This window comes from Pseudochaenichthys georgianus, chromosome 15 (genome assembly GCF_902827115.2).
Source record: "Pseudochaenichthys georgianus chromosome 15, fPseGeo1.2, whole genome shotgun sequence".
In the NCBI taxonomy this organism is placed as follows: domain Eukaryota; kingdom Metazoa; phylum Chordata; class Actinopteri; order Perciformes; family Channichthyidae; genus Pseudochaenichthys; species Pseudochaenichthys georgianus.
The window spans coordinates 18,644,027-18,670,320 of record NC_047517.1 but is presented as its reverse complement, the minus strand read 5'-3'; the positions used below and the strand labels follow the sequence as shown (position 1 = coordinate 18,670,320).

The 26,294-nt window shown below is 41.4% G+C and overlaps 1 protein-coding gene across 1 annotated transcript; it reads left to right on the top strand.

The window, feature by feature from the left end:
- Positions 1–64: 64 nt before the first annotated feature.
- kif16bb (kinesin family member 16Bb) lies at positions 65–25,674 on the top strand. The gene is given in 18 exon segments (XM_034100184.2): positions 65–125; positions 1,537–1,613; positions 2,357–2,449; positions 4,362–4,473; positions 4,555–4,703; positions 4,937–5,087; positions 5,513–5,635; positions 5,758–5,933; positions 6,052–6,117; positions 6,172–6,231; positions 12,083–12,202; positions 12,339–12,390; positions 12,497–12,618; positions 15,998–16,086; positions 23,557–24,123; positions 24,549–25,124; positions 25,126–25,242; positions 25,244–25,674. Coding segments are annotated over 18 exon segments (2,754 nt in total). The 3' UTR covers positions 25,287–25,674.
- The last annotated feature ends 620 nt before the right edge of the window (positions 25,675–26,294 follow it).

Genomic DNA, 26,294 nt, shown 5'->3' with positions numbered 1-26,294 from the left:
GATTTTTTTCAACAAAAAAAGGGAAAACGTACCCGTGATCTCTGACAATACACGTGTCACAAACATGAAACGTGGTCCATTTATTGGTACTAGTCCTACAACTATACCCTCCAAAGTGCTTGAGGGTAGGATTAATATAAGCGTCTTTTTTTGGGGGGCGCTTTTTCCGGCAGGCCAGGGGGTGCATTTCACGACGGGGGTGCATAATTTGACACAACACCGGTAGGATACTACCCTTTATATATACAGTCTATGCCATGGTACTACCCCAAGTGGAAAAGCAACAAAGAGCGGGCCGGGCCAAACTAAACCGTACTAAACCGTACTAAGTCCTGCAGTGGAAAAGCGCCCTAAGGTAAGGCAAGGCAAGTTTATTTATATAGTACCTTTCAACACAAGGCAATTCAAAGTGCTTTACAAAAAACGAAAGACATTAAGAAAATGGCATTTAAAATCAGTCATTAAAAATAAAATAAAAGAAACATTAAAAGAAAAAAAATACATGGATAAAAGTTACAGTGCAGTCTAAGATGTGAATAGTTCAATTAAAAGCAGCGGCAAAAAGTAAAGTCTTTAGTCTGGATTTAAAAGTAGTCAGAGTTGCAGCAGACCTGCAGGTTTCTGGGAGTTTGTTCCAGATATTTGGAGCATAATAACTAAACGCTGCTTTTCCATGTTTAGTTCTGACTCTGGGGACAGAAAGCTGACCAGTCCCTGAAGACCTGAGAGATCTGGATGGTTCATAATTTAGCAGGAGGTCAGAAATGTATTTTGGGCCTAAACCATTCAGTGCTTTATAAACCAGCAGCAGTATTTTGAAAGCCAGTGTATCGAGAAAGTGAGCACAGGCACGGTGAGGTAATTAGGTGCATTCATGCTCATGGCGATTCCTTCACACTGAAGGCCAACTTCTCTTTGGAGAGGACTGGCCATTTAAGGTGTTCTGTTGGATTTTGATCAATAATGGCTTCTATGAGAGTAGCAGTCCGAGTTCGTCCATTGAACAAAAGGTAATTAAAAAAACTGCTTATATTTTCTCCTTGATAAACTCTAGTGCCATTCACATTCACTTTTCCACAGAGAAAAGCAGTTAACTTATCATCCAAGGTGATAGTTCACATGAAGGGAAACTCCACATTTATTTACAATGTAGGCCTAAATATAATACTCTTTGTTGTACTGCAATTGATAACGTTTTAATTTAAAAATGTTGTGTATTTGAATTTGTTGTGTATTTGAATTTGTAGCCTTCACTTAATCGAGGGGACGAGTCGAAGGAATAAGTGAAGACTTTTATATATGATTTTTCATATGATTCATCCGACAGAGGAAAACCCACGTGTATATCCCAGGAAAAGGTTTCTTTATTCTGTATCAGTTTCAACCATTTAAATGATTTGTACTGTATTGTTGGCCGCCAACTATGTGATATTTGAACTTTTTTTCTGCTGCATCAGATTTTTCATGACTGAAAGCTGCATCAGATTTTTCATGACTGAAAGCTGCATTTGAGGGTTTCAACCTTTATATATACAGTCTATGGTTTCAACGCCTGTGTGTTTGCCTATCGCCAAACAGGCTCAGGAAAATCCTACACCATGATGGGTCACGCAGTAAGGCCTTCTCTCAGCTTTCTCAGCACTCTTACCAAGGTTAATGTGTCATTTTGTTTTTAATGTATCTTGAAAGGTAGCTATCCTACAAACCTTCATAGCTTTCCAAGTTGCAGCTCAAACGTGCCCTTTTTAAATTAGACCCTCAATCTTCAGGGAGACCCAGGATGTCACCAAATTCACTGTAGAGCTTACGTTGCAGAATACTCTAGCACCCGGTGGGCTCATAGCACTGACTCCTCAACACATTAGAAAGTGATGGCAGTCTCATCAGACGTCCCTCCCAGTCTCTCCATTTATCTCCATGTTTCTCCCCACTAATCAGAAAATGTGATGAGGGCAGCATACCAAGGCTTTTCTCTCCTCACCTTGCAAGGCAATGGACATTTCACATAACAAATTAGCTTTCTGCTTGTCTACCAGGAGACTTGTGCAAGGTCATCAGCAAAGCTGCTGTCAACATCCCAGATAATTATATATGGCTCTTAATGCTTTCTATCTGTTACTTTTTAATTAAAACAAGAGGGCTTTTATGCTTCAGTAACTCCATATCAGATGATCTGTTGTTCAGCACTCTTTGCATGTGCGGAGTTGAGGTCACGTAATGGCAAAGACCCACCTACATTTAGAAAACACAACAGGAGCAAAATGAAATTATAATTTTAAACAACACTGTTACACTAATGTTTTTCTAAAAAGAAAAAACCTCTAACAACATTTATTTTATTGTTTTGATGTCCCAGAACGACAAAGGTTTAATCCCACAGATCTGTGAGGGCTTGTTCAGTGAGATATCTCGTAGAGCTGAGAGTGATGCTGTGTCCTTCCTTACAGAGGGCAACATCATGCATTTATAGCAATACGTTCTTAACTACTTCTGCACTTTAGTCATTAAACCTTCAAAAAGACTTCAGGAGAGTATTTTACCCATTCAATATTAGAGACTGGCAGCAGGGGTTGGGCATGTGCATTCTTTGGTACTTAGCATGTAGAGTTGGCAAGACAAATTGGTTAATGGAAGTGAATTCGAAGCTAGGTTCATTTTCTGATCATCAAAATGATAAACTTGCAGATGTAACTGCAGATCTTTAAATGTAAGGGTTAAGAAACTGCTACTGCAAGCTTTTTTCAACACCACTACAACTCTTTTGCTCATCATTTATGAAATACAAAAAAATCAGGAAGCAAAAGCAAACATCATGTAGAAAAGCATGTCAGCTTGTCTTGTCTGCCCTCCACACAAAAAACAGTTCAATTGGCTCTCTTTGATGCCATTTGAGAGTACACAAGTTAAAATATTTATCTTGTGAAAAATGTGAAGAGGTAATGTTGTGTTGGATATAGACATGTCAGTATTGCAATTTCAATACAAAAGTAAGGCCTACCTTTGTTCGTTATGCTCTATGATGCAATTGGGAACATGGCCAGTAAACAAAGAAAAAGCAGAATCAGATACTTGTCTTTTTTTCATTATTTCAAAATTAAACTGCAGTGTATTTAATGTGTGCCCAAAAGCATTGAAAAGATAGGTTCTTTTCTAGGTAACGAGCTGTTTTTCCCTGTTGTTGTTCTTGTTGTTGTCGGTGGAATTATCTAAATATCATATGATGGTGAAGCAGGTAAAGACATTAACTTCACTTCAGAAAATGACTGGACCAAACTATAATGCAGACCATGTGTCATAAAAGACAACATTAAGGTTTTATTACAATAATGTCCCAGATAATAAACAGACTCATCGCAATATCCGTTTCATTATTAAATGTCCCAGCTCTGCTTCTAAATGATTCTATTGGGAGATAATTTGAGGATTTTTAGTCCATCAAGCTACTGCGAAAGTATTATTTTGCCATTTGGTATCATGTGTGCTGCTGGCACATTATCTGGGTTTTATTCATCTGTAGAATTGTTTTGAACTGTCTGGCTTTGCCAAGCCTTGCCTGAGAAATGTTGAATAGTTTGAAAAGTATTGTTTGATTTCATCTTACAGCTGATATGTTTGTAGTTTATTTTCTTTTTTGGTTTATTCCCAGCAGAAATGTGAGTTACACATTACTTTCCAAATAATAATAATAATCACCTGTATCTTGCAGATAAGATTAAAAACACAGATGTATTTGAATGTTTGGTTTTAGTAGACAGGATATGGTAATTATTAAAATTGCTTTTGTATACCCGATTCACATAGTGTATTTAGTGACTGTTTCATTGTATGGCTTTACTTATTATTTGATCATTTACATCCTTCATAGGGCTACAAATGATCAACCATTTGGTGCATGATATTATTATGATTGTATGCTATTTAAAGCATTAAACTAATACGAATATTGTGATAGGATGTGTGTGATGTCATGGCATAAAGCTGTTTCAGAATGTGCCATCGCTCCGTCAGTGTCACGCTTTCATGAAGCCTAATTGCTCCATGCCTTCAATTGTTTTTGAGTCAGCCACTCAGAATAGTCCTTTTGCTTCTTGCACACACCCAGTATTGATTGAAGTGCTCTGCCGAAACCTACTTTGCATAATGTTTGTTTATTCATTGCCATTGCAAGGAGAGCAAAGCATGCACAACAATTTGTCCTTACAGCTATTGTGCATCTCTTTATAGAGAGAAGAAAAATAGCAATTTGTTTTGTTCTCCTTTTGGTGCTTTGTCATCAATAATAGCACTGTAAACCTTCATTAATCTGTGGCCTTGTGTACAATCTCGTAGATTGTATTTGGTTTTGTGTTTTCTGTCTTGGCACCAGTTATTTGGAGACCTATAATGAATGTGTGCAGGACCTTCTCATCAAGAAAACTATACCGACATATAGAGGCTTGAGAGTGAGAGAGCACCCCAGGGATGGACCCTATGGAGAGTATGTTTTATTTGCCATCTTATGTCTATGTCTTCTTGTAGAAACTTCAGGAAAATCTAATGCAGACTACAACTTGTTTGTAGATCTATCCCAGCACTTGGTTCACAATCACAATGACATGGAGGACCTGATAAATCTCGGCAATGCCAACCACACCACAGCCAGCACCGGCATGAACGGCACGAGCAGCCGCTCCCACGGCATCTTCACCATCAGGTTCACCCAGGTGAGCTTGTTGTCAGTTTAAAAGTTTTCCTGCAAACTCTTTGGGTGTTTGTAAAAGTTATCCCTTAGGAGCTCTAATTAACCTTGTTTATCTGTTTTATGTACTGATAATTTCCAACATGCTTATTTCATCTTCAAAGTCTAGCACTGTTGCCATTTCGGATACAAGTATTCCCATGTGTAGTTGCCTCTTTTCAACTGGGGATGGCTCAGTAGTGTTATTTCATGCCACAGGCGTGGTTTGATGCGGTGGTGCCCCGTGAGACGCTGAGTAAGATCCACCTGGTGGACCTGGCAGGCAGCAAGAGAGCAGACTTCAGGCTGAAGGAAGGCGCCAACATCAACACATCCCTCGTCATCCTGGGCAGTGTGATCTTTGCTCTGGGTAAATGGCAGTTACAGCAGGACTGACACACCATGACACACAATCGTCTTCTAGTATTCAGCCAATCCAATCAGTAATTGAATGCGAAGGCAGCAATTTCATCCACCATACCGACTAGTGGATAACATCGCTGACCTAGTATAGAATACAATGATTCCTTATCTCTTATCAATCCATTATTTTCAAAAAGAAAATGCAGTTTTATTTGTTTCTTTATTCTGTAATTGGATGTCAGGTTTCATTCCAAATATTTATTTGAACGTAACATTTGACTTGACAAATTCATATCTGGAATTACATATGCAATTCAATGTATTGTCTGCATACCCAGCAACCCAACACATTTATCTATAGACCTTGAGAAAAACATTCACTTGTTACTGGAGTTGTCTGAGTCAGTGTTTTCTCTCTGTGTGACCTTCCAGCTGAACTTAGTGTGGGAGGTCGGTCAACAAAAAAGAAGACCTTCATTCCTTACAGAGACCCTGTGCTGACATGGCTACTGAAAGACAGCCTGGGTGGAAACTCTGTGACCACTATGATCGCAAGTATGTGAACTCCACCTGACACCAAGACATTTCAGGCTGTTTCCAGTAAAGTGTGCATCCCACTCATTGCTCATATCTTCTTCCACATATCTTATGTGTGCTCTCCTCCCTCCTCGTGGCAGCCAACTCCCCCACCAATGTGAACTACCTGGAGACCCTGAGCACGTTGCGCTAAGCCAGCTGAGCTAAAAACATAGTGAACTCTCCCACGGTGAACTAAGATGAAAACGTGAAGGTGATCAGACAGCTGCGGGCAGAGGTTTCCAGACTCCGAGGGCTACTAGAACAAGCTGATCAGGTCCTGCAGTGCATATGTTCAAGCTCACATAAAAGGCCATTGAGCACACTGCAATATGAATGCTGACAGTGTTTTATCCAAAGGTCACATTTTGGCTGTATTTTCACTACTTCTCCAGGTTTCCCGTGTGGAGCCATCTTCCTCTGTGAAGGTAGAGGAGGAGCTGCATCAGAATGAGGCGAGGGTGAGTCATCCTCTGCCACATTTTGTAAACAATACACCTGCTATTCCCCCCCAGGTCCTAGAACTGACCAAGGAGTGGACCAGCAAATGTGGTGAGACTCGCAGTATTTTGCAGGTAGAGCAACATTTAATATATCATATTAAAACAGTTTTTAAGTATATAAAAACAAGAGATTGCTCCCACAAAAGATGCACAATTGCCCAAAGGCACATTGTTTTATCATAAAAGACTAACCACGTCTACAAATCCATGTTATATTTGTAATTATTTATATTACAAGTATAACTACGTCCACCAAAACATCCAGGCACTTCCACAATACCTTTATCCTGAGTTTGATTCACACATTTGTTGACATAAACTCCTCTTACAACCCTTTTTGCTAAAAAAGAGATAAGAAAAGTAACCTTTGGTGCAAATACCCTTTGACATATTCAACAGCAGTTAGTTTGACCCACAAAAGCCGGATTCTGTTTGTTTCGATTCTTTGAAATGAGCTTGAGGATAAGTAGGATTTCTTTATACATTACTTTTTTCTTACTACTTTAAAGACAACCAAAGACTTCCTTCAAAACCCTGTTGTTTGGCATCTATCATTTTGTTTGTGAACAGAGATGGGTTAACATTTCAGAATAAAATGCCACCTACACTTATACAATTCAATTATATTATTTGGAGCGTTGTTGTTTCTCTCAAAGCGGCAGTTTGTTAGGTGCCCTTGTTGCTTACGTTTTTGTTGCCTGCTTTGTTTTCTAGGCCCCAATTTAATTATGTCAAAGTCCAAACCGCAATTTATTATTTGAAAATAAAAACATGTCAAACTGATTCCTTTTTAAGATTGGCAGAAGGATATATGCACGTAAAATAGAAACTACTGAGTACATAACGTGTGAAGGTTTGCTCTATAAATATAGATATAATATAAATCTATTAACAGTTACCAATCAACAAAGCGACAATTCTCCCAGCAGCAGTTTTGACACATGTTGCTGCTTGCAGTAAAGACAACCTACCAGCTGGTGTCACTGCAAGTCTTTGTAAACCACAGCCACTTCATGGAGTGGAAAGGCTAATGAGAGTAGAGTCGACCTGACATTTAAATTACATTTCCCATCTATTTAGGGTTTAAATGGCATCCAGAAGCTGAGTCCTTGTAATAATCGTGAAGTTAGTGTGCGTGACAGTGTTTGGGGAGACTGACAAAGAAAAACAGAACAGACGTGCCTTCTCTTTCAACCCAATATGGTGTCTCTAAGGCTGGGACAGGGTGGCAGCATATTTTCAACAAAAATGTCCTCTGTGTGCCAACTACAGAGTTTACACGGAACAAATTTCCTCCTGTTGAATTTGTGCCCAACCTCTCAAATAACACCAAATGTCATCTGTGTGGGACTCATTGTACTCTGCCAAGTAGCCTGTTGCATTATGCATTGAACTCTGAAGCGTGCCAGTCAGAAAGTATGCAGAGAAATGTTGTCACGATCACATGCTTAGTAGATAATTCTCTCTAGCAGATTCCTGGACATGGAAAGATTTGTACATTTCTGACTTCTGCACCAGAATGGCAGAGTGAAGCTACACATTTTGGAAGCCATTGCGTAAGACGTTAAAATGCCCTACGCATGATTGTTGGCTATATATGCGTGTTGGATTTGTAACATTATGATACTGTATGATGTGGTTCACAGGTAACATTGGGTGGTGTGACAGCCCTTTATTAATGGCAGTGTATTTGAACTCATTAGCAGCTGTCAGCGCTCCTAATGAAAAGGTCTTGATTATTGACATATGGCACTTGTGTGTCTGACTATCCGGCATATTAATTCAAGTTACAGCATTGTAAATCTGTTCACATGGTCAAGCACTGATGGCTTTGTGCTCGGAGGCAACATCGTCCATCTCTGCTGGCTGAGATGAAAAATATGCCTTATTTAGAGCTGTGCCCATTCATGTAGAAGCACCTGTTATGATGCACGATGCAACGTGACACCGGGGCAGAAGGGCCACTGTACTGGTGACCAGCAGGCCCTCTGTTGTGGCTGAACGTCTAAGTGTTTGATGAATGACTTTATGGATTTGACATTTGTCTTGCTGTGCATTTGCATTCTGCACAGACGTTAGAGGTGGTGTATGTGCTCAGCTCGGTACAGAGAAGCACATCCAGCCCCATTTTGAAGTGGCCATTTCAAAATTCAGCACACATCCCATACAAACAAAACCTTAATCACATTTGGGGAATTTATTTAAAGTAGTTTCTTCCTAACAAATGGCCTTGTGTATGGGGCTATACATATTGCATGCTCTACATCACCTAAGAGCTGCTTCTTCTTCTTCTTCTTCTTCTTCTTCTTCTTCTTCTTCTTCTTCTTCTTCTTCTTCTTCTTCTTCTTCTTCTTCTTCTTCTTCTTCTTCTTCTTCTTCTTCTTCTTCTTCTTCTTCTTCTTCTTCTTCTTCTTCTTCTTCTTCTTCTTCTTCTTCTTCTTCTTCTTCTTCGATTCTCGTATTTTTTTGGGGGGGGGGTTAATTCAGTAAATGCTGCTGCTGAGAGCTAGATGAACATTTCTGCCTGGGCCGGAAGGAGACAAGTTGACCAAGAGGGGTGTAAACAGAGTTTTGAATTCTGTATTCAAAGCAGATTTAGAATGCAAAGTTATTCATCGTCAGCTTCCCAGATTGGTTACAGGGCATGTGGGAAAGAGAAAGTAATTAATATGAGATGGATTCCACAGCAGCCTCTTACCAGACAGAGACGGCGACCGATTGAGAGAACAAAAAAGGCAGGAAGAGGGTAAAGTGAAATGTTGTTCTACTTCAGGGTTATACACACACACGCACAGATTTTGTGAGTAGCTCTACTTCACGAGTGCAGTTTGCTCCCCAGCCACTCTTTCAGTTCCCCTTTATAACAAAGTGGTGGGAGGAACCTCAATTTCAGTAAGATAAAATGAAACGGGGTTTCTTTGATCTTAGTGTTTTTTGTACTTCCCAAACACGCTGCAATCGGCACAAAGACGCAACTTAAGCCTTGAATGCTCTCAGCCTGGCTCTGTTGAATGCCAATTTACTTCATACTGTCAGCAGTTATAAGTTGTCAGGTCATTATTGCATTTCATGACCTTTACATAATTTTCTCATGAGCAGAGCAGCTCACCTTTTGATTATTCACATGTCAGTAAAAGTCAGCTCCAAACTAGATTGACTTTTTCTTAAATTAAATTCAAGAAATCATCTGGCCATGTCTGAAATGCACATGGCGAGCACATGTGTTATAAATGCCATTCATGAATAAGGACTAAAATCTCCAACTGAGGCCCAAATATAAATTCTACTAATAACAACCCAGTCCATTTTTCACATTCTTCAAACTAATAAATGACACAGATAATAAGAATTCAACTCGGCTACAATTTCAATAATATATTGAATTGAGTTGAATGGGACACATAGATGAGAATGTATTAACTGATTAGGAGCCCAGATCGTTTTATTGAGTTCAATCCCTCTCTAGTTATTAAAACAAACTGCATGCATGGCAACATGCTGATGTCCGGAGTGCATATCAAGCTAATTACACAGAACATTCACACTACGGCCAGAACAACAACTCTCTGCTTGAGATTCTGTTTTCACATGCAAAAAACCCCACAAAATAACATAAAGGGGCGAGTAAGAAATGGAAACGGCTGTTAATAAGATGCCACTCCCTCTCTGTTGGTTACCATTGTGGAATATAACCAATCATTACAAACAAAAGGCTTCATGCCATTTAAAAAGCTGGCCATGTAATTGCCTTTCCCTTCATGCACTTTCATTTGAACTTTTATAAAGAGCAATATTCTTGGGTATAAATACAGCTCTTTCATGGAAATTAACCTTTTTAATGTAACAGAAAGATTGAAATGCAGACGTTATTTTTCTTGGCCTGGGTTCAGTTGCTGCTTATCTGTTCTGTTGGCGAGTTGCTCCACTTGACGAGGCTGATGGGCAGTCTGGAAAGAAGGATTAGTTGGAATAGTGTGTTTTTGAAATGCATATTAATAAAGGCAGGAACCTGAACTGTCAAAGTGCTGAGAAAAATCCATTAAAAATGCTGCACAACCACAGATGATGGCTTTAATGTGAGCCTAAATGCTGCTGGTCTGGGCCACAGTTAATTACAGTATGTTCACCAGCTGCCTCCATCTCAAAGCAGACTTCTTTTTGTCCTCACAGCACCCGCACAGACGAGACTGACTGACTGACTGACTGGGTGTGGTGAGGAGCAACTCTCTGTTTTGTGTGTGGATGTTGGGAGATCTCATCTGTTTCTGATCTCTGTGGAGAGTGACACAGTGCATTAATCTGCCAGGCTGCTCCTCACATTTTTAATGAAGTCTGTGAAGAATCCCTTTTAATTAAGTACAGGGGCCAGGGTCGATGTCTCTCCTTCTTCATTAGGAACAAAAAGGATTTCTCACAACTGCCAAATGAGTGAGGTGTTGCTGGTGGTGGACACGTCTCTCACTTCACCGCCCAATCTATACGAAGGAGAGCAGGAGGAGGTTGAAAGAAAGGGGAACTAGTTTATGCAGTGTTGCCTCTGAATCCTCCATATGTGAGATTTTCTGCTTTGCCTCTTGGGGAGGTACTTATGATAATCCATGGCAATGTGAGGCATTAGTCCACCAGCTTAACAGAAGAATACTTCTGATAGGGGCCACTCATGCTTGGGTAGACTCTGGGTTATTGAAGCCACAGCCATTGCCCTGGGAGGAAAAGGTTAGCGGCCTTAACTTTGCCTCGAGAGTTGAGTTTCTTTGTATGGCTTAATTCAGAATGCCTTTTGAACCCTGTAGGTTGTCAAAGGCTGAGTATTTAATCGGCAAATTCACTCCTCAACAAAGTCATTCTGTCTGCTGCCTGTCTGGTCTTTTCTAAAGCTTAATTCGCAAGTAAGAAATACAAATATAATACTAAATGACTTCTTTATACAAAGTTAAATGAATATCGCCCCTTGACAGACATGCATGCTGTAAGGTGGTGTGACTCAGGCTTTTACATTTCCTCCGCAACAATTGTTGGAGGCAGTGAAGCAGATCAGAGGTTTAAGTGTAGCTGTCCTGTGCTTTTAGAAATGGCTTTCAAGGATTAAATCAATTTCTCTACCTCTTATCGCATTTCTGTAGAGAGGTGCTGTAACACCATTAAATACCTTTTTTATCAGGGGTTTCTGGACAATGATTTATTTTTTATTTTTATGCAATCAGTCAAGTTTGAGCTCTCATGAAACTGTAATGTTGCTTGTGTGTCACTATTTAATCAATAGATGTGGCGTTTATGTTAAACAAATGCCATGTTTTATTGGAGGAAATGAAGAAATCCCTTTGAAATAGTTTTATAATGAGTAATTTTAGTACACTTATTCACTGTCCTCAACACTAATTTGTTGCCATGACAGGATTTCCCCTCAGCCTACAAGGCAGAGGAATTCACTTCAGTCTGACCTTCCATGCAATACTCCCATCAGACACATTGTAAATGACACAGAACTACCTGAAGTTTGTTGCTGTTATCTAAAGTTGACATACTATACAAGCTCGGGAGTATTCACATGCAGTGTTGATGGCTATGTCTCCATAAAGGCAATGGCGCATGTTATACAACCCATTGTGTGTATGTGTGTGTGTGTGGGCGGCAGCACTGTGTCTGTTTCGCTCGCTGAACACAATGTACAGTTCGACTCTCGCTATCATAATCTGAATGATTTATGGTGTCTCTCTTGCCATGTGTCGCCGCTTCACGGCGACACATGGTTGGAACGCCGTTATTCTGCCTGGCCTTCAGACAAGGAAGAGCAGTCATAAAGAATTCAGTTTTCTGCTGGTTGCCATTAAATGTCTGTCAGCATTTTTATTTTATATTGTGTGCCATTCCTGCTACAGGCTATTGAACGAGTGTGTTCCCCTCCATGGTATATTCACTGCAGGAGGAGACTGTTGCTCTGAAGAAGAAAGGCAGTGGAGTGCTCCTGGGCTGCCAGTTGCCTCATCTGATAGGCATTGATGAAGACATGCTCAGCGGTGGAATTGTCCTGTATTATCTGAAAGTGAATAATTTGAACTTCACATAATACGCAAATTATTCAACATTTGTCTCAAATCATTACCAGTCAAGGTCCATTGCTTCTGTTAATTGCCAAACAGCTTGCATATTGTATCATGACCTTTTAATCTTCGCTGTAGGAGGGCAGCACGCTGATTGGGAGTGAAGAAGCCTCATGCAGTCAGGGTATTGGTGAGTCAAGGATACTGCGATATGTTCCCAACAGCTGTGTTCTGTATTAAACTGATAATTAGCACTTAGCAGTATGTCTATGCTTTCATTTTTAATTGTATTGTAGTGCTTCATGGTCCTGGGCTTCTCAGTGAACATTGTGTGTTGGAGAACCGTGCTGAGACCGTGACTCTGATCCCGTGGGATGGTGCGCTGTGTTCAGTCCACGGCTCTGAGCCACTGAGCCCTGCCAGCTGACCCAGGGTAAGTATTTCTACAAAGAATAATATGCTCTTGATATTTTTTTTAATGACCCTGAAGGGAGGGGGGGAGGCGTGCCTGTAATAATGAAGATTTCTCATTCAGATTCCCAATTATTTGGCTGGTGGGTCTCAGTAACCCGCTCATCCATTTTGAATGCAGTGATATGAGATCACTGCATCACAAATGAAATCCACTTTTATGTCCCTGGCACCCCCACGGCAGCACACACTTGGGGCATGAGTGAATTGTGAAAACAGATCTCCACAGGGCAGATGCCATTTCTCTTACTAAACATTTAGAAGGGCGAGGGACCCCAGATAAAGCTCCAGACAAAGCCTCAGGCCCTCCATTTAATTGGCAGATGGAGTTGATAGGCCCGACAGGTTTGAAGTGGGCCAGAGCATTAACCTTTGAAAGGACAGAGCCGATCCTGAGCTGAAACTCCTGCCCCCCTGAGCAGACCCTGCTATCCGGGGCTGGAAGCTTTCCCCCCGCTTACTACCTCCTCATCCACACTGCTTTGCTTTCCAGAGATAATAACTGCACACAGAACCAGGCGGCGCAGGGCCTGGCTACGCTAGTCTCTTTTTATAACCATTTCAATTTATCCAATATCCCCTTCAGAAACGGCGGCATCTGAAGCTATTTTCTTGAACAAATGATAGTAATTTTCAGTCCAACGGCAGCTGGAATCCATCACAGGCTGCCCTCTCAGGTGCTTTGTCACTCGTCAGAAGTCATTAGTAGTGGCAAGATTAGTATTTGATGTGCGGAGGTGAGGAATGAAGAGGAGACCTCAAGAAAATCTGTGGATGTGGCCATATGAGTGTGAGTCTGATTTATAAACCCTAATATCACTTCAATTCTATAGCTTTACAAGACTCCTCAAGTTCCCTGGGACCATTTTCTCTGGTAAATCATCCCCCTGGTCTAGGTCACTGGCAATCAGTCTGGGATTGGGTTCTTCATGGCAATTCATTCACTTTGCCTCAACAGAGGAAAATGTTGGGAGAACTTTCTATGCAATGTGTCAACTTTTCCTCAAGCTCAGTGCAGAGACAGTTCACTGCAGATTGATTTCATGCATTATAGATACTGCCACACCTCCAAAGGTTACCTGGCAGGCCTGCAGCACCATTCCTGAAGGTTTCTTACTTCTGCCAGTCTTTCTCCCAGTGTATTACATAATTCAGTGTTTGGTGCTGCAAATATTAAGTTTCAGCCACTACATTTGTTGCTTTTTTTCATGCTATTCCTCTCCTGTCCCCTCTAGGCAATATCACCAAAGCGGCGGTGGAAATTTTCTCCGGGTTAACCAGCCGACCGAAGCTGCCCAGCTCAAAGAGAAACTTCAGGTACAAACAGTCTTATTGTGTTTTCCTCCTGCTGTTTTTGTATAGCTGAGAGCCTCTTTCAGAAAAGATGCTGCCTTTTCTCCTGTTAATTGTGTAAAGCCAAACGGCAACATGCGCTTTGTTTCCATAACTACTAGCTGTAATATTTGCTTTCTTCAGCAAACGTGGCTCATGTTGAACTTAATTCACACTCCACATCAGAAACTCCACAATAACACCGCCAGTGTGTGATCCATGCAGGTTTTTTCTGATCAGAATACAAACTACTGCCCGCTTCTCGGCTGTTGCTGCTTGTTTTTGCCTGTTTAGCATTAAACTCTACTCCTTTTTGTTCTGATTAATTGGCTCATAAAAAAGCACCAGACCTGCACACAGCGAGCAATCTCTCCCAAATATTGAACTGTTTTCGACCTCAGAGAAGCTCTCTCTGAAAGGAAGCCAGGTGCAGTCACTTTAAAACTCGTTGCTTTTTGCCCAGCCTGCAACAGCTCTCATTCACTTCCATGTGTTTTTTAAAGAGCCATTGTGTGTGAAGGCACCCTTTCTTCTGAAGAAACCACAACCAGTGTTCCTCTGCAATCATTTGTTTATGTTTAAGTATTCTTAAGTTAGACGGTAGAAGTGGTTGAATTAATAATACAATGGTTGTGTGCTTGACAGACTAAAAGCAGAAGGAGTAGGATTTGCTGGTACAGATTGCAATGACACTAGAAGCCATGCTGTATGGGTCAGGGTGCTTGCGTGGTCGCAAACCAACCTCAGATTCACTCTCGTTTGGAAACAAGCTTTGTCCAACTATATTTATGTTTTTCTCAACCCAATGTCTGCCATTTTTTACAATCCGGCATCTGGTTACTACGCTTTTATAGGCGAGAGGCAGACGCCTGGAGTTGTTCTGAATATATGAAAAATAAAAAACAGGCAGATTAGAGGTATTTTGTGTATATATTGTTCTAAAGGAACTTTTCTACACATTCTACTTGTGTGCTGCAGGTCAAGTACATGTTTATTGTTAGACAGTATCAAATCACATCAGCATGATATGGTAAATGGTTATGTCAGTAACTCTAAATCTACTTATTATGGATTAACCATCCACAGAAACTGAATGTGTCTGTGAGAGGAGCACAAGCCAAGCAGATTACACCAAGAGGCCAGTATGCAGGTTTCCATTCCAAATATGGTAGACAAAGTGCATACAAATACAGTTTCCTAGGTGCTGTACCACTCGGCTTCATGGCAGAGGGAAAAACTAGGAGTGAGCATTTGTATTTGCAGTTGCACAATCTGAAAAATATTGCTGTAACGCTCACACTGCCTGCATGTTAAAAAGTAAGTTCCAGTCTGGTACAATTTACCTACAACTCTAATCTTGTCTTCTTTAAGCATTTCCTCTTGCTTTATAACATTTTATGTTGCAAAATGTATTCAGAAACCATTTTACAGACACAGCTGTACTTCTGTTTTCTGACAGCTCTCTGCATTATTGAAAATTGCACACCATTACATCCAGGACCCGCTGTGGTCTCGAGAAGAGTCTTTGTCATTCATTTTTAACATCGATCTCAAATGAGATGGTCTTAAGAGTTCTACATTTCCTCAGTCTTAAAATATGCCAGCAGACTGAAAATGCCCTGTGTAACTCTGGTTTAAAAACGGTATATTTCAAATGGCAAATGGCAGTCTAACGGTGTTAAATATTAAATGTGAATATTACAGAACCACAAAATGGACCTAGTTATATATTAAAGGTGCTTTTTCATTTTAGGAATATGTAATATCTTCATGCCGTTTGCCGTTTAGATTTTGACATCCCTCTTACATATGTCAAAGCTCTTCAATCTATCCTGTTACATTTTGTGAAAAACAGTGTGATGAATACTGAAGACATACAGCATATACTATTAATTGAATCATCGCATAACTGCAAATCATCCACAGGCAGCTGTCACTCTTCTCACACTGCCAGATTTACATTTCACAGTGCTGTCTCATTCTGTTGTCTGCAGAGCGGGCTGCCGTCTGCCTTCAGCCTGCCCTTGACTGGCATGTCCAACTCTACAGAGACTCTGTCCGAGGCGATGCTGCAGAACCCAGGGTGAGACGCATGCAGACATGTGTAATAGCTCTCAACTCTCAGTGACCCAAGCATAACTGAACCCTGTCCACCTCAATCTCCACACTGTGCCTGCTTATTGAGCAATGTTCATTGGGCGCATGGACCAAATCAAAGCCATAAATCATGGCAGCATTTCTGTGAGGAGAGGTGGGAACATGCAAAAAAGCCATTTTGATGCTTAATGCTGAGCCAGTGGAAAACACAGCAGGCAAACTCCACTTCTACAGCCCAAGGGCGTGTCCAAAAAAAGCCTTGAGTTTTGCAGGTAGGGAACTACCCTGTGTCTCATTTCCAAAATTACTGCATTGCACTTAAAGTTCAGATTCCCCTAAACTCCTAAAATGCAGAGTGAAGAAGAAGAAGCAGCAGTACTGATGGGAAGTTACATAATTCGTTTTGCTACACTCCCACCAGATCCATTTTACATAGCTCTTTCTCAATCTGCATTCTTTTGAAATACCATCAGCTATGGCCATAGCAGCAATTCAAAGTCCACATTTAAGTGTCTCAGCATCTAGTGATAACTGCAGATGATATAAGCCCCTGATATAATTGTTGTTCTGAATCTATGTCACTAAATTCATGTCTTTAAATCAGTCATTTAGATCTTGCACATGTGGTTAATATATCAAAAACAAAATGCCCTTGAACATTTGAGCTGTTTTTTTCGATGGATCAATCAATCAATCAATCAATCAATCAATCAATCAATCAATCAATCAATCAATCAATCAATCAATCAATCAATGTTTATTTATGTTACGGTAGAGCGAAGGAAGCAGGTAGGACCCAAATGCAGATTAAAGTCAAAATAATTCCTTTATTTCAAGGCTATATATATATATATATATATATATACACAGGCAGAACAGAACACTCACCGTGGACAAGCCAAATCACAAGACAACCCGACAAAGAGAGACAGAAAACACAGAACTTAAATACACCCAGGACTAATCACATAAACACGAGACAGGTGAGGAGGGAGGAGAAAACACATAGGTACCAGGTGAACACAATTGGGTAATCAGAGAGGGAAACCGACAGAAAGCAAACAGGCAGGAAACGGGGGTGAATACTAACACAGACAAATCCTAACAATTTATATAGCCCAATATCACAAATGTTACATTTGTCTCAGTGGACTTCACTATCAAACTTTCTAGGTGTGCAAAATGCCTTTGGTCATACTGCGGTAATATTTCATACGGAAAGTATTTTGTTAGTTTAGTGTTGACACTATTATGTCTGGAGTGATTCAATCATGCTTTCCTAAACCTTAGTCTTAGGCTGCAGTCGGATAGTTTAAAAATCAGCTCCTAAATTCTAACCCTATCGTCTATTCCTTGACCTCTGAGTGAAACGTCACGGGGTTAAGGGATAGTGGATAGGAGAATTCAAAAGGACTTAGGAGAAGAGACTGCGGTACTTTAGAGAATCCGAATGCACTTTCACTATCCGACATGTTTATGATGCGCCAGCGGACGTCATTGTGTGCGTCTGCTGCTGTGGGGAAACTATGGAAACCACAGTTTTCTATACAGCGGACTACAACATGGATGTTCAATAAGAACGAGGGACTACTGTAAACTCATTTACTCTGCACCGTGCTCTGATGCTGCTGCTTTGCTTTATGAACGTGGACAACAGAGAAACATATTCTTCAGGACCAAAGTTGGAATTGAAATAAAAAAGGAAAGTGAAACTTATGCTCGTCACCCTCTCCCTCCGGTCCACATTAATACAAATGATCCCAATACGTATGATTGTATGAACTAAAGATCTTAAAATCAATACAGATGTATTTATTATAAACGTTAGTCCTTAACATCTATCACTGTGTATATCACCATTCAAACATCTTTTAAAAGTTGAACAAACTCCACACAGCTCAGTAAAGACTGAAATGTTGACTTTATTTGATCATTTCAGTAAAAACTAACGTTCATATTTCTCTCTTTGATTATAATACTGATGAACGTTCAAAACAAAGCACTTTGGCAACTTACCACCTATGTTTTAAAATACTTAATAAGCACCGTAACTTTCATGATATCATTTCTCGGTCATAATCGGTTGTTTCCGTGAACGGCCGAGACTCGAGTGACGGCAAATGCTGCGGCTGCAAGGCATTGTGGGGCAGCATTTTCGCTTCTCCTGTCGGTTAGGGAGGTCCAGTGGTTCCTAAGCTAAAGGAGGTCATAAAGGAAGTTTGAAACCTCCTTTCCTATCATTCTCATCATTCTAGAGAATTCGAACGGCACTTATCATGGCTGCCACTGAGGGACTTCCGGGTCATTTCACTCCTTTAGGAAGGTTCCTAAGCTAAATGGACTATTCGACTTCAGCCTTAGTGTACAATTGTAATATTTGGTTTCCCCAATTGGCTGAAGGTAAAGTGTCGAGGTTTGTGTTTTGTATTGGGCAAAAAAATATGTTAGTTGCCTTTGTGTAACCTACAGTATATCTGGATATTGCCATTCATTAATAATATCAAGCAAATATATATATGAAAAGAAAAATATGCTATAGTTACATAAAAATCGTATTTACAGTAGCTTTAACAAACAGTGACATATTTTCTTTTGTCAGTTATGGTTCCTCACTATTATCATTTATTACACAGCCTACCAAACTCTGAAAGGCACTGTGTTAATGTGACTGATCTTTATACCCTGCCACTGCCTTGGAACTGTGTGACAGGTCATTGATCTGTCAGTGACTCAGTGTTCATTGAATTAGTGCTCAAAATCCAATTCACTCTCTAGTGATTCACCACCTACTGAAGAAAGTGAGCAATTTGAGACACCCCGAGTCTCATGATCTGATAACCCTCCCTGATGTTTTACAGCGTGTAGAGCTGGCTGACATGTACTTTCCCTCTCATTGCAGTATCCTCCGCTCAGGTGATTCATACTGCCTTCAGTCCGACACCTGGAACCGTTTCCTCCGATCTGCTGGTCTGACACTGCCTGTATGTGAGGCGTAAATACCTGAGTGTTTGGAGGATAACTTCAAGGCCCCAATTAGTCAAACACATAGCCTGTGTTCATCACTGTGTCCAAAACACTTGGTTTATGTGTGAAATCGGTATCGCAGAGTGAGCGAAAAGATGGAGAAGAATTGAAGTCAGGAGTCTGTGGTTGACGGAAACTGAGACAGCTTGATGGAAGATTAGCAGCAGGACTGATACGTTTATTTATTTATTTTTGCAGTGTACATACACAGAGGCAAATACGGAAGTATAGCACATTTTGCAAAATACACTGCTTATTAATTTCCCTCTAAACACCCACCTCCTCTCATCCATGCTGTACGATCATCTGTTTGGCAGAGAGGGAAGGTTTTTTTAAATGTGTATTCTTTTCATTGCTTGGAGATGTAGTCCATCCTTGTTCTGCTTGTTGTCCGTGTAGCATAAATTCCCTTGCAGCAAGGACAGAATTGATCTCTAAGTTTGCCCGATCATCTTGGAAATGAGCCTCAGTGGGAAAAAAAGAGCAAATACTTTAAATTCAAATGGTTGCTTTGGATATCTGCTCAGCTCTGGAAGTGACAGGAGATATCATTGAGCAGACCTGCCGATGCTGGAGGGGCTGCTCCTTTGCAACAAAGCAAGCCTCCTATTATCGTCTACACATCAGTTGGATCACAGACTTGCTCACTAGAGATTTGGGACAGGAAAAAGGCTAGCTGCATTAACAATACATTGAAAAACTTCACATTTGTATATTTATCCAGATGTTTGATTCACTGAGCTTTATTGATGAGATGTCAAGGAGCATTTATGTCAGCTGACTGCAGATGTTCTCATGTAGCCTTGTCTCTAAGCATGAGGGGTATAGGAAACCAATTAAATTGCGCTTTTATTTTGGAAACATGAGATGGAAACTCCTAGCAGAGTCAAGAAAGCTTGGTTTGTCTGTTATTGCGAGGTCATATGCTTTTGCAATGTGCATTAATTCATGACCCCGCATAAGACACACTCATGTGCACTAGTAAAAGTCGGTCCACTGTGTTCTTTCCTTTTCAAATGGACTGTGTAACCAGAGCCAAGTTGAAATACTGCTCTTTCAAACACGGCAGAGTCTGGACTCTGAGAGCTCCCAGTGATGGAGCAGGCTAGCTGGCATTTGACCCATGCAGCTTTTAATGGCCACCTTAGCTCTGAAAGTCCCTCATCTGACAACCCTCTCAGTATTTGCCGACTCCGGCCAGAAGGCCAAGTGGCGACTTTACTCTCTGCCGCCTTCTGACCACTGACAGGCTGTTATTAGACGCTGGAATCTTCTGAAATTGTGTTTTCACAGTGGTTAACATCCATCACTCGAGGAGCTCCTGTGCCACACCTCCAGCTTCTAGCTTTAGTGCAGACAGAGCCAGCCTACCTACAACAATGTAGCTCTGAAGGCTGTGATTATCTTTTGCATATTTGTGTTACTTTACTTTAAAGCTTTTTGTGTCTCTTTCAAATATCTGGGTTGGAGTTTCATAAAAGTACCCAGAAATGTATGGCAATGAGATGTGATGCAGATGAAGGGATGGACTTCTCTGTGAAATCTGTGTGGGTGTGAATGCATAATGTGATAACTAAGAGGATGGAAGAGAAGCTCAACTAGCAGGAGGTGGAATGGCAGCAGGTCCAAGAAAACCTGAACAGACGCAACCGGGACATCAAAAGACTTTCAAAGGAAAACAGTAGGGCTCCCCATCAATCGATAGCAGAAAGGAAGGCAACGGGGCAGAGATGGAAGAGACTGGCAACGGGTGAGTTAGATGGAGGCGAACTGTGCTCTCTGTGGTGATGTTAATGAATCCTTGTTTGTGTACCAGCAGTCATTCCACAGCAAGATCACTGTAAACCTCTGCATGAGAGCAAAGTGGAAGCAAGAAAATGTGGCTCGCTTCTGAGACTAGAAATCTCAGATCAGTGTTCCTTCAATTTGTTCATGCGAGCAGACAAACATCTGCCGAGTGCAGGACATCCTCTGTACTGATCCTCAGGATCTGCAAACAATCCTTTAATCACCACGAGGACCAGGGGGGTATACTGCGAAACAGGATTTTCGCTTAGCCGGCTAAATTCAGGGGAAACTCCGGCTTTCCGGTCCTACGAAGCTGGTTCTCTTTTTAGCAGGCTAGATCTCCATGGTAATATATGCTAAGCAGCTAACCTGGTCGGGACCAGGTTAGGTTGCAGGCTAAGAGCTCAACTCAGTGAAAGCACCGCCTGCTGACCAATCAGAGCTCAGTGTGCGGAGTTTAAAGCGATCAAGTCATATTACAGGAGAAAGGAAATACAGAAAAACTGCCGTCGCAGGAAAGACGGCCGGCAAAAATCACCGACTGTGTGAACGTGAACATTAATAGAATATCACCTCCATCTTCAGAGCAATCTGACTATTATAACATTAGCGTTAATAAAGCTTACTTAAATATCTGCCACAACATAAGTAACCGGATCAGAGTAACATTAAGTACAGTCCGCGGCATATCACTTCATAATGTATCATATATCTCCTTATCTGAGTCAGCTGAGCCGTATCTGGCCGTGCAACACTCACAGTGTCACAGACTGTATGCAGAGGTATTATTTTAAGCAACACATAAGTTGACGAAACACTCGAGACAAATGTAATTGAAGTCAGATCGTGTTTTAGACGGGGCAGTGATATCATAAACCTGTTAATGTACGCATTCAAACACTTTTTCTTTTGCCAGCTGTATTCACCTTGCAGGTGCAGCTATGTGGCTTTTATCCTGGATAAAGTGTTTAAGTCATGGATGTTTAAAGTTTAACTTCTTCATTTTTGACTAGTATTAAAGTTCACTTTTCATTCAGGAAGTATGACGCTGTGCTGTCAGTACGCTTCTCCATGTTTGTGATTGGTCGAATGCTCCAAATACCACCGCTTTCATGTGAACGCGCACCTAACTAGATAGGACACGGCTGGCTTGAGCGATCCACTTGATAACCAGCGTCGTAGTACAGTTTAGCGAGAGCGCGTATGTTTTGGATTAAGCCAACCGGCTAACTCAAACATATCCAGGTTAGGTTGAACCAGGATCGCAGTATAGGCCCCTGGCCTGTGATCCCTCTTGTTGATGTTGTCAATGCTTTAGCGCTCCCACTTTCCTCCCTCACCGAGCTGCCGCAACACAGCGCTGAGCCAAAGCCTCAGTTTACTGTCAGAAATCATTCTGAGCTGTATATTTGGTTTCTGCTCCCCCCTCTAGAGTGCTGAGAATTGTATGTAAATCCTCAAATCAACATGCACACATTCTATTTAATTTCACAGCTAGTAGAGAGGCTCTAATCTCATCCAGCCATTTGGGCTATTTGCTTTTCAAATCTAATGGATGGTTTTTGTGAAGGCGTGGTTTGGGGTTTGTGCAGTCTTGACTTTTGGCTGCAAACTGAAGTCTCCAGTGTCCCACCACAGCAAATAATTAAATTAGCTTTTAAAAACAAAGAGACTGGCTTCGTGGATAGGCATATAAAACACAGATGTATTGTGCACACACCTCCCCATATCAAGACGCAACTTTTGTTCTCTAAAAGAATATGAACAGATATTATTTAATTCTTGTCGCTTCACTGTGTCCTTTTTCAGCCAGATGGAAATGCAGTCTGCAGAGACAGTCCATAGTGCCACACAGCTGTCTAACCTCAGCCACAATAGAGAAGCTCATCAATGCAGTATGTATTCACATTTTAATTTTCCAAACAAAACCCTCTCTTGATTAGATCTAAATGAAATAAGGATTTAATCAATGAGCCATGGGTATTTTCTGCATGAATTATATGACTTGTAATTATTTTTTAAAGATATTGAATGAGCTAAAGTAGAGTGTGCAAAAGTAAGAAATGTCTTCTGCAGTCTTGAACAAGTCACTGTGCAACTGAAGTACAATTCCCTTTCGTCTTTTGCAAAACAGAAAATGTCAATACCTTCCTACCCCCCTTTCCAGCCAGGCTCAATAGAGATTTTTACGAGGCATGAAATACTTTTTCCCTTGGCTTGTTGTGTTTGTTTATTATGCACATATTTTCCTTGAAACCCCTACAGGAAAGTGTAATAGGGTTTAAATGACAGTCACTCTACCAACGCACATGGCAATGAGAACACTTTTCAAGTACTCCTGTTTATACATGTACCTTGATGTTTTTCACAAAATGTTCCTTTGCATGTATTTATGTATTCAAATATAATTGAATACATTAATAAAGAGGCCTTTTTAAATGGGGCTGAATTAAATGGTTATTTTAATTCCTTCTCTGCAATGGCAGTTCTTATTTTTGTAGTGCATTGCGTTGCATAAATTAACTAGGACTTTTTTTAAATGCTCTGTACAGAAGTTTTATTTCCTCATTGTTTCTCCTTTTCTCATCCATTTACACAATTCAAACTAGGTCATACCTGGTAAAGATCCTGTCCCTATCACCAGTATTCAGATGGATAGAGACACACTACAGGATGGGATAAGCACCAGGGATGGCCGGGAGCAGGAGGGGGACTTGTGTCATAAATCAGGGCCGGAGCTCATGTCTGAGTGGCCACGGAGGAAAGCGAGAGAGGAGGTTTGGTCAGGGGATGCCAGCCTCCAGCAGACAAGTGTCCTGGGCCCGGGTGATGGATGTGGCACAAAGCCAGAGGGGAATGCTAACAAGATCAAAGGCGCCATGGCTGACTGCTACAAGGAGAGACCTGACTCTGGTGGGAGCTCATTAAGCAGCATGTCCCACCTGCAGAGCAGCAGAGGAACTCGCTCCACGTCTGTCCTCCCACAGAACAGCACTCATCCTCAGCTCGACATAAAGCCCCTCTGCAGTCAGGCAGCCCGCTGTCCGCCTGAGAAAACTATCTTCGAGGGCCTTTTTGGCTGTACAGAGGTGGATGAATCTGGAGGTTTGCAGGGGTTTACACCAGAGGTAGAGACTGCAGCAGCCTCAATTCAACACTCTGGGCTGGGCTCTCTGGTCAGCAGAGTTACTTGGCTGGTCCAGGGACCAGGGTGCGGGGCATCTCCTGTGGAGCTCTCCCTCAGTATTGCAGTATGTCAGGAAAGAGGATGTACAGCATGTTGGGGCCCGCTGGTCCAGTCATGTTGTCTCTCTGGTCAGGGAGGGTCAATATATGTCTGTAGTGAAAAGGACAGCAAGGTCTTCTCTCTGGTAAAGGATAGTCACATTTTCTCCATGGTTAAAGATCTTTCTATCACACAGCACATCCACACGGAGTTCACTCGATACCTTCATCAGAAAATGGTAGAAGAAATGCCAAATGACATTCAGCTAATTCCACAAGATACGTTGACAAGGAATAACAGTATCGAGGATCTACAGTTACCACAAGAGCAAGACAAAGCTGATATTCATGTAAAACAAGGACACACACTCACTACAGAGCTGTTACCAGTGAAACACATCAGTAACCCAGTGGTTATTCACCTGAAGACAAAGATCAGGCATTGGAGAACTCAATAAATGTCCACAACACAAACGACGTACAAATCTTTAGTCAGACGCTCATCTCCACCTCACTGCACAACTCCCAGAAGATTGTAGCTCTCTATTGGCTGAATGTTGTCAAGTGCAGCCAACCTGAGCCTCGCTCCGCCCTCCTGGTCCAGGCAGAGACCGGCCTCTTCACCCTGACTGCTGACTCCGGGCACCTGGTTATGTTCCATCAGCTCCCCTTAGTGCAGCTGAAAGAGGTGCAGATAGACTTAGCAGGCCACAGTCTGCGTTTGATGGGCTCCCCAGAGGAGAGCACCCTGGGAGTCTACACCCACAGCCAGAACCTTACCAAATACCTGTGCTCGGCCATACTTGGTGTTATCTGCCCCTGGGACAGAAGGGTGTCTCAGCACCCGCTGCTTCATGGAGACCTGATGATGCTGTCTTTAGACTGGCAGGCTTTTGTACCTGACCTGCTGCTGGATGCTGGTTTTAAGGTCTGCTGCCAGTTTCAGAAAAGTCTTGCTGATCCGGTGTACTTTCTCCATTGTAACATGAAGAAGGAACAGTATCTCTAGCGAAGTGCAGATACTGCTGTACACAGGTGTAGGGTTGCGGATCAGTCCCAATAACTACACTGAGCCCCTGGCCCAGCTTTTAGTCACTGACACCCAGCGGCATGGTGCAGGAGGATGCTGTCTTTCACCCGACTCCATAGCCGTGGGAACATGTTTCAAATGGGGGGTGCTGTGGGGATGACACCAGGGCTGGTTCTGACCAATATGCTGCCCTATAGGCAAGATTTTAGCTGGCAATGAAAAACCGCTACAAAAGACCAATACACTACAAAAAGAGAAACATATTGACATGGTGGACAGCTTATATAAAAAGGCTTCACATTTATTTAGTATTATAACATGTTTTAATTGGGGGGTGGACTTCACATCCTCTAGGCGGGTCCGGGGGTGTGTCCCGGGAAGATCTTTTTAACATTTTATAATAAAATGCTTCAATCTGGTGCAATTTGAGTGCCCAATTACTAGAGACTGATCTAGGGGGTACAACTCTACGAAAAAGATCGGTTTGCATTTTATTAATCAAATAAGTATGTGAACATTTCCAATAACCTACCATAGCCAATAACAAATAAATGTAACTTATTTTATTTTTGTTGTTCATTCATATCTTATTTTACCTATATTTTTAAATCTCTCCAGTTGTAAACGATATTTTTGGTTTACTGTCCTATAGTATACATTGGAATGATTTCAAACCTGTTTTTATTTATCCTAATAATTATAAAGGTGTGCCTTGGAAATATTTGTTTACATAAATTGTGATCAAATCAAATCAAATAAAGTTTTATTTATATAGCACAAACGATTTTTGGTCGAGCCAAAGTGCTGTACATATAATAAAAATAGCCTACAGTAGAGACACTTTACAGCAAATACAACAGCACAGATTGTTCAGAATATCAGTATGAGAAAAAACGACACCCTCTATCCTTAGACCCTCTGTCCTTAGACCCTCACATCGTACAAGGAAAAACTTCCAGAGAAAACCCACAGTTTAAGGGGAAACATGGGAGAAACCTCAGGGAGAGCAACAGAGGAGGGATCCCTCTCCCAGGGCGGACAGACGTGCAATAGATGCCGTGTGTAAATCGAAGAGATAATACATTTTACAGCATATAGACCGAATGTTAGGAAATGCATGTGTCTGT